We start from the raw sequence: 17,772 nt of genomic DNA on the forward strand, positions 1-17,772 counted from the left end.
GAGAAGGCCCTCTGCCTGGTTCCCTGTATCCTCACTTCTCGCAGGGAGGGAACCACCAGAAGGCCCTCAGAGCTGGACCTTGGTGTCCAGGCAAAACAATGGGAGTGGAGACGCTCCTTCCGGTATACTGGGCTGAGGCCGTTTAGGGCAGGGGTCAGCAAACGTTTTCAGCAGGGGGCCGGTCCACTGTCCCTCAGACCTTGTGGGGGGCCAGACTATATTTTGAAAAGAAAAAGAAATGAACGAATTCCTATGCCCCACAAATAACCCAGAGATGCATTTTAAATAAAAGGACACATTCTACTCATGTAAAAACATGCTGATTCCCGGACTGTCTGTGGGCTGGATTTAGAAGGTGATTGGTCCGCATCCGACCCCCGGGCCTTAGTTTGAGCACCCCTGGTTTAGGGCTTTAAAGGTCAGCAGCACCAACACTTTGAATTGTGCTCGGAAACGTACTAGGAGCTGGTGAAGATCCTTTAGGACCGGTGTTATATGGTCTTCAGAGCGGAAGCCTCTGGACTTTGACCATGCAGCCAATGGTGGAGCTTCATGCTCCGGCACGGGGGGGGGGGGAGGGAGTGGAGAGCAGGCAGGGGTGGGGCTGGTGTGCGTCCTGGGGGCGGGGCACGCCGCCTGCAGGGGCGGGGCGCCCAGTGCACGGGAGGGCAGCCGCGATGGCACCCTGCCAGGATCGCGCTGCCGGGGGCAGTGCGCTCCCCCCGCACTCCTCTTCCTCCGCCAGTGCATGCAGCCTCCTTGGCCCAGGAGATGCTGGCTGCGCAGGAGTGGTTGGATAAGTACCTCTCTAATCCCTCACCCCCCCCCCCCCCCCGCAAAAAGAGAGGCCCCACTGACAGCCTCCTCTGAGGTCAGATGGTTCTGCAGCATCTCTGGGTAATAGCAATGGCACCTAGAACAGGGACAGGACAGAACTGGCCACTCCCCAGCGGAGGCTGATGGAAGGGAGGTGAGCAAGCCCTGATCAGTAACTTACACAAAGTAGTTTTGGAGGGCCTTCAAGAGACTCTCTCTTGTTGTTTTGTTTGTTGCCAATATGTGGCTGAAAGATCATGATGGGGCAGTTTGTATTTCCTCTTCTAGTTTGCGGTTGACTTCTGTGGGATAACTCAGTTCTCAGAGCACGGGACTCTTAATCTCAGGGTTGTGGGTTCGAGCCCCACGTTGGGCAAAATACTCCTGCATTGCAGGGGGTTGTACTAGATGACCCTCGTGGTCCCTTCCAATTCTGCCATTCTGTGATTCTACTGGTGCATGGTCTGTGATCTGAATGTTGCTGATATGTGTTGTTTTGACCAAGCGGATCACGCCTGGGGTGCATAGGATAACAACAACAACAACAATTTATTTATACCCCGCCCATCTGGCTGGGTTTCCCCAGCCATTCTGGGCGGCTTCCAACTGAATATTAAAAACAGTACAGCATCAAACATTAAAAACTTCCCTAAACAGGGCCGTCTTCAGTTGTCTTCTAAAAGTAAAATAGTTGCTTATTGCCTTGACATCTGCTGGGAGGGCGTTCTACAGGGCGGGTGCCACTACCGAGAAGGCCCTCTCTCTGGTTCCCTATAACCTCACTTCTCGCAATGAGGGAACCGCCAGAAGGCCCTCGGTGCTGGACCTCAGTGTCCGGGCTGAACGATGGGGGTGGAGACGCTCCTTCAGGTATACAGGACCGAGGCCGTTTAGGGCTTTAAAGGTCAGTACCAACACTTTGAATTGTGCTCGGAAACGTACTGGGATGCTCTCTAGCCTCACCTTGTGCCGTGGCGGCTGGACTGGAATGTGTAGTGGGTGTCGCCTGGGTTCTCTCCCCCCATATAGATCAAAAAGGCTTCCGCCTTTTAACATTTTTAGTAGCCGGCAGGAGACTTTAGTCTGTGCAGCTCCCTCTTTGAGCAACTCATCTGCACGTAGAGCTCTGGCAGAATCCGCCCCCATTTCCCAGCAGAAGCTGACTCTTTGGGGATAGGTCCCCACAGAGGGTAGTTTAATCAGGATACGCCCCAGACGCTCGGAGCTTGGGGGAATCGGCACCAGATCCACTGCTCATCTCTGGGGAAGTATTTCCATGTGGCAGGAGGGAGAGAGGCAGGCGTGTAATTTCTCTCCCAGCTCCGCTCCCAGAGGTCGCCATGCACACGTCCCTGGTTTCATTGCAGCCCCTTGGCATGGCGAAAGACGCTCTGTGCTTGCTAATATTAGCTCACAACCAAGGTCTCGTCAGGTTAGATGGGGAAGAGGGAGAGGGAGAGGGGGGAGAGAGAGAGGAGAGAGAGAGAGAGAGAGAGAGAGAGAGAGAGAGAGAGAGAGAGAGAGAGAGCAGCCGCCTCTTGTCAAGGCCCCCCCCCCCACTTCAGTCTTTGCGGACAAAGGAGAGGTCACTGCCCCACCCTGACTGGTACAAGTCTTTTTTTGCGGGTGGAGGGGGGGGGGCGGAACTAGGAAATACACAATGCCCTCTGTCTCATTCTCTCACCTTCCCACCTCGCTTTTGGGGCATTATCCGTGCATGCATAGCTCAGTTGGTTAGAGCATGGTGTTGATAAAGCCAAAGCTACAGGTTCGATTCCCGTGTGGGACAGCAACGTATTCCTGCCTTGCGGGGGAGTTGGACAAGAATCAGACCCAGGTGGCGCTGTGGGCTAAACCACTGAGGCTAGGGCTTGCTGATCAGAAGGTCGGCGGTTCAAATCCCTGTGACGGGGTGAGCTCCTGTTGCTTGGTCCCAGCTCCTGCCAACCTAGCAGTTCGAAAGCACGTCAAAATGCAAGTAGATAAATAGGAACCGCTACAGCGGGAAGGTAAACGGCGTTTCCATGTGCTGCTCTGGTTTGCCAGAAGCGGCTTTGTCATGCTGGCCACATGACCTGGAAGCTATACGCCGGCTCCCTCGGCCAATAATGCGAGATGATCGCGCAACCCCAGAGTCGGTCACGACTGGACCTAATGGTCAGGGGTACCTTTACCTTTACCAGAGGTTCCCAAACATATTTTGCCTACTGCCCCCTTTTCAGGAACAACAACAACTCAGCGCCCCCTCCCCCCCCCCCGGGGAAAGCTACCTTCTTTAAGCAAACAAACAGAAAAATGCAGCAACAAATTTGTGTTCTTTTTTATGTACCTGTATTTCTGCCTATGCCCTATGGCATAGTGAAGAAAGATGTTGTTGTGAATATGACACCTTGAAGCTCGGAAATTATAAAATTATTTATTGAAATCAACCCTAGTAACATTCGCATTACATACAGAAAAATTAAGATAGTGAAGGATAATATTAAAAATAATCCTAATGAGAAATAGGAACCTGGTGCGCTGCTATCAATTTACTATTTTATTAATTTTTATTCACTCCCCCCCAGTTGCACCTGGGGCTGCTACCGCCCCACCCCCCCAGATTGTTCCAGCACCCCACAGTATCGCCCACTTTGGGAAACGCTGGACCAGATTAGCCTCAGGTTTCTTCCAATTCTGTGATTATCTGGGAAAACCTTTACAGTGGATTCAGTGAGCGCGTGATTTGAATATCTCATCATACAGGAACTGGGGAATCTGAGCCAGGCCACTTGTCCATCTAGCTCAGTATTACCCGCACTGACTGGCAGCTGCTCTCCAGGGTTCCAGGCTCAGAAGCCTCTTCCAGCCCTACCTGGAGATGCCATGGGGGCATTGAACCTTCTGCAGGCAAAGCAGATGTCCTGCCACCATTGCTGCCAAGTTCTCCCTTTTTTTAAGGGAAATTCCCTTATGCTGAATCGGCTTCCTCGTGAGAAAAGGGAAAACTTGGCAGCTATGCCTGCCACAGAACTTCGGCATGGTTCATTGAAATAAACCAAGGATCTAGCCCTCAAGCTTCTGGTTAAGGGGTTAATTGAACTAGGAGCCTTGTGCCGTCAGACCCAGTGAACCCTCCCTAGCTCCGCATTAGTGGCAGAATCTCTGCTTAGTCTTAGGCAAGTGACATTCCCCGCCCTACCTGGTGATGATGAGAACTGAACCCAGGATCTTATTTGTGGAAAACATGGGCTCTGCCACTGAGCTACAGCCCTTTCTCATTTCTGGGGGGAGGGGGAGGAAGGGAGTTCCCCTCTTTTTGCCTCTGATACACACACACGAACACACACACATTCCTTCTCCCTCTTTCGAAATGGTAACCATAAAAAACTGAATTTTGTTAGGGCTGCCATATGTCTGGATTTTCCCAGACATTACTGGGATTTCAAAGGCAGAATTGACATCCGAGGGGAATTTCCAAAAGGTTGCGCTTGGTCCTGGATCTTCGGCAATCGAAAAATCGCGTGGTGGTTTTTTTTGGGGGGGGGGTGTTTTCGTAAAAAAAAAAAAGCAGCTCAGCAACTTTGGGGGTGTCCTGGTTTTTACATTTTGAAATATGACAACCCCAATTTCGCCCACAAGCACCTCGAACAGAGAAAGGTGAGCTGTCAGCGTTTTAAATAAATCGACTTAAATGGAGACACTGGAGATGAAATTCCTTTGCTGGTGGGGTGGGGAGAGAACTGGTGGATTCTGAGGGCAATTCTCTGTAAGGCAGCTTGGCTTTCAGGAAATATCAAGGTGATCTCTTCTGCGTTAGTCATACTCTGAGCAGACTCAGTCGCCTGAATGACTCGAGCCCATCAATTCCAGTAACGTCTATTGTGGCGCCACTCTTTGATTGATATATGGTGTTTTTTTTTAAATTTCACTTTGGTATTGGGCGGGGGGAGAGTGTTAACATTTCCAGTGGATCTGGAATATTGTGTTTGTTATTTGTTTTTTTTTGCATGCTGGAGGTTTTGGGAGTCGTTGTGTTTCGAAACCCTGAAGCCTTTTGCAAGGCTAAAAACACAACCGTAATATGGAACGGAAACAAATTTGTGAGAAACAAATTCGGGAAAGCCCAAACACCCCTCGAAAAACAACAGGCCACACTAAAAGCCCTGCTCTGAGTTACTGCAGCGTTTGCGCGTCTAACATTTTGGGGCCTTGGAAAAGAAACCTTCATGCAGAACACAGTGACCGACTGGGTCTGGATCTGGCCAAAGGGGCCCAGCTAAGGCCAGCATCCTGTTCTCACAGTGGCCGGCCAACTGCCCCACAGGGAAGCCCCCAAACAGGACATGAACCCACAAACAAAACCTCATGAACCGAAATGTCATGATTGCCCTTGCCTCCTTCAGCTTGTCTCCACCGTCATGAGGGCTAGAATCTTCCTTTCCTCAAACGTCTGAGGTTCCAAATTTGCCACTGGGATCTCGCTCTCTTCCACCCCACCCCAACACCCTTCCCCAAGGCTCGTCCTGCCAGACTCCCCACCCCGCCGCTCCCTGCCTTTCCAAAGCAGCAGCTGCTGGCTTGTAGAATGCACTTCTAAAAATGTAACCCTCCATCTTGATGAATAATTGACATTCCCTCTCTCTCGAGCCGACCCCGTTCTGCACGCAGCGTTATTCGGAATAGAGGCGGGTGCCTGGCTACCTCTCTGATGGGTTGTTGTCATGGTTTTTGGGGTTTTTTTTGCAACGGTGCTTAGGGCTGCCAGTACCGCTTCCAACGACCCAGGCCTGAGGACCCGGCCCTGTTGTTGGACTTGTTCCTACGCTTTTGCATCAGCTGGCCTGGCTTTGCAAGGAAGGGCAGGAGGAGGAGGAGGAGGAGGAGAGAGGACACACGAGGTCACCTCCTTTGTGCTGCTAGAAAGGGAGCACCGAAGCATGGCTTCTGTCTTAGGAACATGGGCAGCTGTCCTGATTGGCTCTCCTGATTGGCAAAAGACTTTGTCTTTGGGAAGATGGCTTTTGTTGCGTAAGACCCCCCCACAAATTGGCTATAACTGATCAGAGGCGATTGATCCCGATTGAAGCGCAGAGTGTTTGAGGATCGGGACATTTGCAGGGAAACCAAAGTGCTTGTTTACAAAGCTATTGTACTACCAACCTTAGTGTATGCTTGTGAAACATGGACCACTTATAAACGCCATCTCCAACTTCTCGAAAGATTCCATCAACAGTGTCTCCGAAAAATTTCACACATCACTTGGGAAGACAGGCGAACTAATAATTAGGAAGAACTTCCTGACAGTAAGAGCTGTTCGGCAGTGGAATTTGCTACCAAGGAGTGTGGTGGAGTCTCCTTCTTTGGAGGTCTTTAAGCAGAGGCTTGACAGGCATATGTCAAGAATGCTTTGATGGTGTTTCCTGCTCGGCAGGGGGTTGGACTGGATGGCCCTTGTGGTCTCTTCCAACTCTATGATTCTATGATTCTAATATCAGTGTACTGGAAGAAGCAAAGATCACCAGTGTCGAAGCAATGATTCTTCAACATCAACTTCATTGGACTGGTCATGTTGTTTGGATGCCTGATGATCGTCTTCCAAAGCAACTACTCTATTCCGAACTTAAAAATGGAAAGCGTAATGCTGGTGGTCAACAAAAGAGGTTTAAAGACTGTCTCAAGGCAAATCTTTAAAAATGTAGTATAAACACCGACAACTGGGAAACACTGGCCCGCGAGCGCTCCAGTTGGAGAACAGCCTTTACCAAAGGTGTCATGGGCTTTGAAGAAACTCGATCTCAGGAGGCAAGGGAGAAACATGCTAAGAGGAAGGCACGCTTGGCAAATCCACACTGTGATCAACTTCTGCCCGGAAACCTACGTCCACTGTGGAAGGATGTGTGGATCCAGAATTGGCCTCTACAGTAACTTATGGACCCATTGTTAAAATACTCACCTGGAGTACTGTGTCCAGTTCTGGGCACCACAGTGCAAGAAGGATACTGACAAGCTGGAACGTGTCCAGAGGAGGGCAACCAAAATGGTCAAAGGCCTGGAAACGATGCCTTATGAGGAACGGCTTAGGGAGCTGGGTATGTTTAGCCTGGAGAAGAGAAGGTTAAGGGGTGATATGATAGCCATGTTCAAATATATAAAAGGATGTCATATAGAGGAGGGCGAAAGGTTGTTTTCTGCTGCTCCAGAGAAGTGGATACGGAGCAATGAATTCAAACTGCAAGAAAGAAGATTCCACCTAAACATTAGGAAGAACTTCCTGACAGTAAGAGCTGTTCGGCAGTGGAATTTGCTGCCAAGGAGTGTGGTGGAGTCTCCTTCTTTGGAGGTCTTTAATCAGAGGCTTGACAACCATATGCCAAGAATGCTTTGATGGTGTTTCCTGCTTGGCAGGGGGTTGGACTGGATGGCCCTTGTGGTCTCTTCCAACTCTGTGATTCTATGAGGTGTGTGGCATCCAGCCCTGCCCTGCACCCCCTAAGCCAGGCTCCTGCCCTCCAGTGCGATGGAGGGCTCTGCAGCATCCGGCTCCCTACCCCTGTTGGCGTCAGGCCTTGGGGAGTTGGGGTGCTGTCTCTCCCTTTGTCTCTTCTGCCCCTAAACCTGTCTCATCATCTTCCTCAGGTGGCCGAGCTGGAAGCCCAGAGAGGCCACGAATCCTCAGGGGAGGCCAAGGAGGAGCCCAGTCCTGCCCTGGAAGAACTGGAGCAGTTGGTGAAAGCCAGAGACGAGGTAAGGGGCCGGTGTCACCCTCCTGGTGGCTCAGAGGCTCAGCTTACGATTTCCTGCTGTGGCTTTTCCTATAAATTTTCATCAACACAAAGAAGCCTCGCTGTATTCTGATCTTATCATATTTGTTCTTGGTACCTTGCTCTCATTTTGAAAAGGTATCTTCCCACATTCTGTAAATAAATTTTGATACTATGCTATATTACACAGAAATGTTTAAACGCTGCTTTGGTTTTCCTGGAACAGGCATCCCCAAACTTTGGCCCTCCAGATGTTTTGAGACTACAATTCCCATCATCCCTGACCACTGGTCCTGTTAGCTAGGGATCATGGGAGTTGTAGGCAAAAACATCTGGAGGGCCGCAGTTTGGGGATGCCTGTCCTGGAATCTTCCTGCCACACCAGGGTGGAGTCTTGCCTCATCCTTTGAGAGCCACTGTCGTCTCATGGTCTTATTGCTGGATGCTGAGACATAGAGACAGTCTCTCATATCCCGCTTGCACATTCCCTCTCGACTTGGCACAGGGCTGCCCCTGTTGCCCTAACAGACCAACACCCCCCCCCTTCACACACACACCCCACCCCACGACAGATTAGCTGTAGTTTCCCCATTCCTCCTTGCCCTGCCAGCCCTCCTCCATCGCTCTCCTTTCCGCATCAGCAGCTTCCAGGAGCCCACACTCCACCTCTGCTCTTGCTTGGGCGCCAATTAAATTAACAGTTTAAAGCAGAGTTTTAATTACAGGGCATGCGCCTGCTCTAGACGCAGATCCGCCTTTCCAGGAATGCTGCGCAAGGCAGAAACTCGTGTGCTGGCGAGAAGAGGCTCTGTGCTGCGTTGCTTTTCTCTCTACTCCATGCCCCCCCCCCGGACTCATAGCACTAAGAATTAGCATTTCTGTAAAGCAGGGAGTGGGCTAAGCTGCAGCCTCTCAGGATCTATGGCAGTGGGGTGGGGGTGGGGGGCTTTGTTGCAGTGGGGTGGGGGTGGGGGGCTTTGTTGCAATTTGCTAGGTGCCTGAGGTGTCCCGCCCCCCCCCCCCGGGCACTGCTGTGGTTCAGCCCTGGGGGCGTAAATGAAGGAGCGCGAGTTCCTCTGAGCATGTGCTGAGCCCCGGGATTTGAGACTAGGTTAATATTTTATTAGAAGAATTTCATTTATAAAAAAGAGTGAGAAGGAAAGAATGAAAAAAATTGAAAGGCAACGAAAAAACACTGTTACATTACCATACATTAATATACAGATGTGTATATTCTTATTATGCCAATACATCAAACTCATGAGTAGGCATCAGGGAGAAATTGGGGTTGTGTGTAGAAAAAAATAGCACTGGGGTCAAGTATTCCTAAAATGGCATGGTCAAAATAACACACAATGGGGGTTATATTAGGGAAAATAGGCTATTGCATGCAGAAATGTGACTATCCAGACAGCGGCGTAGCTAGCCGCTGGGGCACCCAGAGCGGCAACCCGCTCCATACAGCGTATGCGCAGCACCACTCCATACAGCGTATGCGCCGTACGGAGCAGGTTGCCGGCGCCGGCGCTCCAGCACCAGCGGGATCGCGTCGCGAGCAAGCCATGGAGCGAGGTTTCTTAAATAGCCTCACTCTGCAGCTTGCTCGCTCACCTGCTTGGCACACACTTTGCTTCTTCCTGCTGGGGCAGAGGCGAGGGGCAGGCCAAGGAGGGGCATCAGTGGCCGCCGCTGACATCCCTCTCTGGCCTGCCCCTCGCCTCTGCCCCAGCAGGAGGAAGAAAAGCGTGCCGGCCCAGCAAGTGAGTGAGCAGCCAGCCGCCGAGCGAGGTTTTTTACCGGGCAGCGGCTGGCTGCTCGCTCACGGGGGGGGGGGGCTGAGTGTCACCCCCCTCCAGGGTGGTACCCGGGGCGGCCCGCCCCCTACGCCCCCCTTGCTACACCGCTGTATCCAGAGGGGCAGGTGCATTAATGGCCTCTGTGCTCCTGGCATCGGCCCTCTGAGTTGATTCATTGCTGCCTGGGGCTGTTGGGAGTTGTAGTCTAAACCGCCCAGAGGACGCCAGGTTGGCGATTGGGCTCGTTTAGCCTCTCAGCCATTGCATTTTGCAAGGGGGAGAAAAGTTGGTTAGAATGTATCCATTTTCATTTTAATAGTTGCAACCAAACCTCGTTTTGCAAAACAAATAATGGGGTTTGGGGGGGGGAGGGCTGTCTGACCAAGGCTGTGGACACATACCCTCCAACTTCTCCCCGATGAAAATAAGGGTGTCCTATTCAACAACAACAACAACAACAACAACAACAACAACAACAACAACAACAACAACAACAACAACACCCTGCCCATCTGGAGACCCGGCCAGATGGGCGGGGTATAAATAATAATAAATAATAATAATAATAATAATAATAATAATAATAATAATAATAATTAGAAAACATGAAACATTTAAAAAACTTCCCTATCCAGCCTTTGGATGTATTCTAAAGGCTGTATAGTTACTTATTTCCTTGGCTTGGGGGGTTGCCTAGCAGTCCAATATTTCTCCACTGAAAAGAAGGACGTCCTAAGGAAAAGTGGGATGCTCCAGTATCAGATCAGCTTTTGTAAATCTGGGACTGTCCCTGGAAAATAGGGACACCGGGAGGGCCTGGAAACATATCCCAGGTAAAGCTTGTGAATCCCCTTGCCCAGAGGATCCTGGGAACTGTAGTTTGCTAATGGTGCTTGGGGTTTAGCTTTTGTTAACAGTAAACTACAGTTCCCATGCTCTTTAAAGGTATAGTTCTCTTTTTTGTTTCATAGAATCATAGCATTGCAGACTAGGAAGGGCCAAAAGGAACATTCTTCCATTCCTGTTTGCATGTTTTTTTTAAACGACACAGGAACTACGGCAGCTAAAGGGGCAGAAAGGAGGAAGCTGGGATACGGATGAAGAGTGTGAAGACACCCGTCAGAAGGTGCAGGTAATGGGGGGGGCAGGAGGGGAGGATTAGGGGCAGCTGCAATGGTGACTCAGCCAAATCTCCCTGAACAGAAGCACCAACTTTTCCCCAACCCCATTTGCTCCTGATTTAAAAACATTTGTTTGCCACCCCCTAAGTGACTTAGGCCTGCCTGCCAATTCCTGTAACAACAATTATTTTATTATTTGCACCCCACCTTTCTGACTTGTTGCCCCAGCCACTCTGGGTGGCTCCCAAGACACATCAAAACATAATGAAACATCAAAACATTAAAACTCCCCTATACAGGGCTGCCTTCAGATGTCTTCTAAAGCTTGTATAGTTCTTTATCTCCTTGACATCTGATGGGAGGGCAGGCGCCACCACCGAGAAGGCCCTCTGCCTGGTTCCCTGTAACCTCATTTCTCGCAGGGAGGGAACCGCCAGAAGGCCCTCAGAGCTGGGCCTCCGTTTCTGGGCTGGAAGATGGGGATGGAGACGCTCCTTTGGGTATACAGGGCCAAGTCTATTTAGGGCTTTGAAGGTCAGCACCAACACTTTGAATTGTGCTCAGAAAAGTACTGGGAGCCAATGTAGGTCTCTCAGAAGTGGTATTATATGGTCCCGGTGGCCGCTCCCAGTCACCAGTCTAGCTGCCACATTTTGGATAAGTTGTAGTTTCTGAGTCGCCTTCAAAGGCATCCCCACAGAGAGCGCAATGCAGTAGTCCAAGCAGGAGATAACCAGATCATGCACCACTCTGGCGAGACAGTCCACGGGCAGGTAGGGTCTCAGTCTGCGTACCAGGTGGAGCTGGTAGACAACTGCCTTGGACACAGAATTGCCCAGCGCCTCCATGGTCCAAAATCACCCCCAGGCTGCGCACCTGGTCCTTCACAGTGACCCTATTCAGGACCAGGGAGTCCTCCACGCCCGCCCGCCCCCTGTCACCCTGAAATAGCACTTCTGTCATGTCAGGATTCAACCTCAGTCCATTTCAACCATCCATCCTCCAACCACCTCCAGGCACTCACCACACAAGACCCCCTGCAAAAGAAACATGGATTGAACATTTCTGGGGAACTAATTGAGAGGTGGTCTGTGTGCAACCCAAGTGCTCTTCCCCGGGGGGTGATGGTCCTGGGGTGGCCAGGAGCAGGGATCCCTCATGATCACAGGGAGACAGAGAGTTCCAGGCCCCTGAGGCCGTTCTCCTCTCCCCCCTTTTTCTCGCCAGGACTTGGAGAGGCGCAACACAGACTTGGAGCAGCGCCTTCGCCTGGCTGAGCAGTCTCTGTCGGAGACACTTTCTGAGCGGGAGAAGATGTACCACGAAGTGGCCAAGGTGGCGGAAATCATGGACATGAAGATCTTCGAGCTGAGCGAGCTGCGGCAGGACTTGGCCAAGCTGGTGGAGAGCAACTGAGCCTGGCCATAGGTGGGGAGGCTGCCCCGATGGTTCTCCTCGAAATGGTTGGCCTGGCGGAAGCGGACAGGCGACGTGGCTCTAAAGTGGGTAGCTGGTGGGGCACATTTTTGGTCCTCCACAAATGTTCCTCCAAGAGGATGCTGGACATCGCAGAATCGTAGAATTGGAAGGGAGCCTGAGGATCATCTAGTCCAACCCCCTGCAATGCAGGAATACGCACCTGTCCCATAAGGGGATCGAACCTGCAACCTTGGTGTTCTCGGCACCAGGCTCTAACCAGCTGAGCTATCCTGGCTGACACCTTCAGGCTTCTTTTTCCTGGCCTTAGTTCCCTTTCGGATGCTTCCATTTCTACAGACACAGTTATCCTTTTTCTAGCCAAGTTAGTATGGTGGTTCCCCCCCCCTTTCTTTGATCCAGTAGGTTTTTGATAGAGAACTCTTCTCTCCCCCCCCCCCCAGCCTTACCAGAACCAGCGCCTGATTCAAAAACCTTTCTTGTAATCCTCCTAGCTGAGTCTTTTTCACAAGCTTGCTTTTTACAGATTACCAGAGACCTCCCCTTCAAAAAAAACAAACCCCAGAGGGAACCTTGACTCTCTTCCTGGAAGTAAATGGAGCTATTTTCTTCTCTCCGCCGCCCCCCACTCTCCTCCCAACAACACCCTCCTTCCATTGTACGTTTGGTTTTCTTTTTCAAAGCGAGCAATGGCTTTGTCTTAGTGGGGTAATGCGAATGTGGGAATGAATATTCAGCTTGGGAAAACTGGCGGGGCAAATTGGGGTGTGTGCAGGGGGGGAGGGGGGTTTGCTAATGTCAGAGGGGGGAAAGGCTATTTCCAGGGGGCCGGTGGGAGAGGGGCAGCGAGCCAAGCCAGCTGCCAATCTGGCAGGTTGCCCATTTCTGTAAATATTGTGCGGAACCAAGAACCTAACCCTCTCCTGGTTTGAGAAGGAAGCGCAGTTTGTTCAAGGAGTATTCCAAGAAGTCAGGCAGGGGGTGTGACTCATTGGCAGGAACGTAGGTCCTCACCTGCTTTGCTCTAGCCCAGGGGTGGCCAACTCCCAAGAGACTGCGAACTACTTGCAGAGCTAAAAACTGGCAGTGATCTACCCTTTTGGGGGGGGGGGTTCAGGTGAAAGTTGTTGAGCTTTTGGGGGGAAGGAAAGCCCTGTTTTTTGGGTTCAGGGTGAAGTTGTTGAGCTTTTTAGGGAGGAAGAAGGCCTGTTTTGGGGGGGGTTCAGGGCAAAAATGTTGAGATTTTTTGGCAACCCAAAGTTGTTGAGCTTCTTTGGGGGGAGCCAGTGATCTGCCAGTGATCTACCACAGACACCCAGTGATCTACCAGTATATCACTATCTACCTGTTGGACATGCCTGCTCTAGCCCAAAGGTGATGGGACCTCTGGCCCATGAACCGAAAATATTATAATTATTATTTGCAGTCCTTTTATTCTAGAAAAAAAAGGTGCCGGTACACACTATGAAGTTGTTACACTAAGTGCCACATTTTAAACCAGGGCTTTTCTTCTAAGGAACCAAGGGCCAGTACTGCGTACCCTTGAGTGCCCCCTGGGGAAAAAAGCACTGATTATTGGTTACATTTGTATGCCGCCCTATATACCCGTAGGTTTCAGGGCGGTTCACAAGATAAAATCACAAGATAAAAACACAAAATGCATATTAAAAACCCAGTAATCCCCGCTCCCCAGCATATTTTAAAAGGGCATCGGGTGTCAATCAGCCAAAGACCTGTTACAGGTAGTAGCCGTGTTGGTCTGACGTAGTCGAAACAAAAAAAATTCCTTCCAGTAGCACCTTAGAGACCAACTAAGTTTGTCATAGGTATGAGCTTCCGTGTGCATGCACACTTCTTCAGATACACTGAAACAGAAGTCACCAGACCCTTTTGTATAGTCAGAGGGTGGGGAGGGGTATTACTCAGAAGGGTGGTGGGAATGCGTGATAGGAGTGGTAAACCTGTTGACGACTGTTAACGACTGCAATTGGTCTTGCAGGAAAAAGCAAGGGGTGAGCTGGCATAAGAAAGCTTTATCATGTATAATGAGATAAGAATCCAATGTCCATATTCAGACCAGGTCTCTCCATGCTTTTAAGCTTGGTAATGAGTCGCAATTCAGGAACTTCTCTTTCCAGTCTGTTTCTGAAATTTTTCTGTAATAAAACAACTGCTTTGAGATCTTGTATAGAATGTCCTGGGAGATTGAAGTGTTCTCCTACTGGTTTCTCTGTCTTGTGATTCCTGATGTCAGATTTATGTCCATTTATCCTTTGGCGTAGGGTTTGGCCTGTTTGTCCAATATAGAGAGCTGAAGGGCACTGTTGGCATTTGATGGCATACACAATGCTAGAAGATGAGCAATTAAATCGTCCTGAGATGGTATGTTTGATGTTGTTGGGGCTAGTAATGGTGTTGTCCGGGTGTATGTGGCAGCAAAGTTGGCATCTGGGTTTATTGCAGGCTCTGGTACCAGTGTCCATGTTAAGCTCACCCCTTGCTTTTTCCTGCAAGACCAATTGCAGTCGTTAACAGTCATCAGCAGGTTTACCACTCCTATCAGCCAATCACCCATTCCCACCACCCTTCTGAGTAATACCCCTCCCCACCCTCTGACTATACATAAGGGTCTGGTGACTTCTGTTTCAGTGTATCTGAAGAAGTGTGCATGCACACGAAAGCTCATACCAATGACAAACTTATTGGTCTCTAAGGTGCTACTGGAAGGAATTTTTTTGGTTTCAGCCAAAGACCTGGTTGAAGACGAACGTTTTCACCTGGCACCTAAAGGTGTATAATGAAGGCACCAGGCGAACCTCCTTGCAAAGAGCATCCCACAAACAGGGAGCCACTGCAGAAAAGGCCCTCTTCTTGTGTTGCTACCCTCCAGACCTCTTGAGGAGGCACACCGAGAGGGGCCTCAGAGAGAATGATTGCAGGGTCCGGTGGGTTCATATGGTCCACAGTGCTGCAATGTGGTTCCCCAACCTGTGCCCACCTGACGATGGCAGTGCCAGCCCTCTCCATTGCAATTTTCAATTTGCATGTCTCCGTTAGGTTTGAACCGCTGCACCCAGACTTCAGAGGCGATTGCCGTAACTGCCAGTCCGCAGTTACGGCAAGCGCTTTTGAATGCGCTCTCTCTGCACCGGTCAGCCGATGGGTTGTTCCTGGTGTGATCCACTGGGAAATGGATCTACAAAAAAGAAAGAATGTTTGAGCAGTTTGCCTCGCATTTGAGCTGCGGCTGGAAGGAAGGGACAAATCAGCTCTCTAGAGCAAAAGCCCTCTCTTTCTGCCGGGCCCTTTCTTTGACATTGGACAGAGTTGAGGTGGCAGCCTCAGGCAGCAGGTGTGGGGGGGGGCAGGCGGTGGGCACAGCTGGGTGTGTGCCAAGCTGCCCTTGCCTTGCACCTGCTAAGCTAGGGGGCCTGCCCCATTACCTGCGCTCAAAGAGTCAACTGTGTGTCCAGTCAAGTTGCACACATGGAATTTGGAGGCAAGGGGGGCTAATACTGGTCTAGTGCACCCAAGACGTACAAAATTAATGTGCCCAGGCTTAGTCAAAGCTCAGTGCCAGCTTTTCTTCTCCTTTTTTTTATTTTAGTGGTTAAAAAAGGAGAGGAAAACGATTGGAACGATGGCCTGGGAACTTGCCACCCAGTTGCCTGCACCAGACAGACTGATACACACACACCCCATGTGAAATTTGGCGGATTTGGAAACTCCACTCTCATTTAAGGTTCTAGTCCTCCTGACTTTGAAGATCCCAAGAAAGAGACCATGCTCCTGGGAGGGCTCAGATACAGGCCCTTGAGGCTTGCTTGTTTTCTCTGAGCATCCAGGTACGCTGCCTCTAAGACTGGAAGCTCCATTTGTCTCGCCATACCTATTGTACAGCGACAGGGCTATTTCCCACAAACCTGCGCTTTTCATGAAGTTCTGAAACCACCACCACCCCCGCAAGCAAAACGAAAACATGGCCCTAATCGGTTTTGAAAATCTGATTATTTGTTGCATGAAGACGAAAGCTTGGACAGATTCGGGCAATGCCTAGTGAAAGCTCTAGAAAACAGGTGATGCTGGAGGGGAGGGTGGGTGGTTGGGGGTTGAGCTGGAATTATTTAGAGTGGGGCTACAACCCCCTCCGTATTTAGCCAAAGCAGATTATTGTTGTGTCTCTCTAAGACTAAGTAGACAAGAGTTTTAGCCTGGTGATGAATTCAGAATGTCCCCATGTCGCAGAAAGAATGTATTCAAGCAAACCTGTGGATTGTAGGCTGTGTATAAGCGCGACCTGATGGTTTTCGGGTTTTTACTAGAGGTGTTTAATAAGACAAAGCAATGGTGGAACCGCGACCCGGGTGTTTCTGTGCCCTTGCCTTTCTCTTTCCCTCCTCTTTAATTGGGAATTTAATTGTGAACGGGGGCCTGGCAGCGTCAGCCAAATCAGCCAGACTGCTCTTGATCTTGCAGCCACCCACTGCTGGGCTGTTCAACACACACGTCGACCAGGTTCCAGCCGGCATCCGTTTCAAAGCTCGATCATGAAATGGTGCAAGGTATTTCTGGATGCTTTCACTTTCCGCAACTCTACTGTGGAGGGAGAAGGGCTGTCTCCCAGGCTATGCCTCCACGGTTGGAGGCAGCCATGCTTCTGAATCCCAGTTGCCGGGAAACGGAGGAGCTAAATAAACCCGGATGGATGGATGGCCATCCAACTTTCCGTTTGAAAACCTCCAATGAAGGAGAGTCCATCAACGTCTGAGAATCGTAGACTTGGAAGGGACCCCCAAGGGTCATCTAGTCTAACCCCCTGCAATGCAGGAATCTCAGCTAAAGCATCCAGGACAGATGGCCACCCAACCTCTGCTTAAAAAACCTCCAGGGAAGGAGAGCTCATCACCTCTCGTGGGAGTCTGTTCCACAGCCAAACAGCTCTCGCTGTCAGAAAGTTCTTCCTGATGTTTAGTTGGCTCTCAGCCTAGCCTACCTCGCAGGGTTATTGTGAGTGTAACATAGAATGGTAGAGTTGGAAGGGACCCTGAGGATCATCTAGCCCAACCCTGTGCAATGCAGAAATATGCAGCCGTCCCATACGGGAATCAAACCTGCAACCTTGGCATGTGGGGGGGAGAGGAGGACTATGGATATCATTCACCTCCTTGGAGGAAAAATGTGGGATATATCTGTACATACACACACCGGGGGGGGGGGGGGGCTCATGACAGCGATTGCCTCTAGCACTGCTTTGCCATGGGAGTCTTCCCCCAGAAATTTCTCCATTTTTGCTGCCCCTCCCCCCGTCCCTCCTTCATGTCTGAGTGACAAAGTGTGGGGTGTGTGTGCAAAGGATGAGGTGTGGGGCTTCGGGGGTCGGGCGACAAGCCTGCTAGCTGCAGCAAGCGGAGGAAGAGGGGAAGAGGAGGAATGTGCTGAGAAAGCGGATGGTTTAATGTTTGACAGAGAGGCGCAGCCGGCAGGCAGCAGCCGCAGAGGCCGAGGGATTGACACGTCCGCAAGGGGATGGGTGCCAGTCAGATCCGAAACTCCTGTTTAGAGATTGGGGGGGGGGGAGTGAAGAAAGAGAGACCCGCCGTCTCCAAAGCGGGTGGCCTTGGCCCAAGCCCCGACCCCCCAGAAAGGCTGCTTGCTGCATAGAGATGCCAGACCCATAGAGTTGGGTGTGTGTGAAGCACTTCTTATGCAAACGCCAGCTGGGCTGACACCTTAATTCAGAGTGGGTGCCTCTACGGTTGGAGGCAGCGAATGGTTCTGAATCCCAGTGTCCGGAAACCGCAGGAGGGGAGAGAGTTGCTCTTGTGCTCGCGTCCTCTTTGCAGGTTTCCCATTTGGGCA

General features: G+C 50.8%; 1 protein-coding gene across 2 annotated transcripts in view; it reads left to right on the top strand.

The window, feature by feature from the left end:
• HOMER3 (homer scaffold protein 3) overlaps positions 1 to 12,697 on the top strand; it is a 39,633-nt gene extending 26,936 nt beyond the window's left edge. For both annotated transcript variants that reach the window (XM_035120914.2, XM_035120915.2), the window contains 3 exons: positions 7,435 to 7,542; positions 10,407 to 10,487; positions 11,704 to 12,697. In XM_035120914.2, the coding sequence (XP_034976805.1) occupies positions 7,435 to 7,542; positions 10,407 to 10,487; positions 11,704 to 11,892 (378 nt within the window). In that variant the 3' untranslated portion in view covers positions 11,893 to 12,697. The remainder of the gene's footprint in view (positions 1 to 7,434; positions 7,543 to 10,406; positions 10,488 to 11,703) is intronic.
• Positions 12,698 to 17,772: the final 5,075 nt, after the last annotated feature.

This window comes from Zootoca vivipara, chromosome 6 (assembly GCF_963506605.1).
Source record: "Zootoca vivipara chromosome 6, rZooViv1.1, whole genome shotgun sequence".
NCBI classification, from domain to species: domain Eukaryota; kingdom Metazoa; phylum Chordata; class Lepidosauria; order Squamata; family Lacertidae; genus Zootoca; species Zootoca vivipara.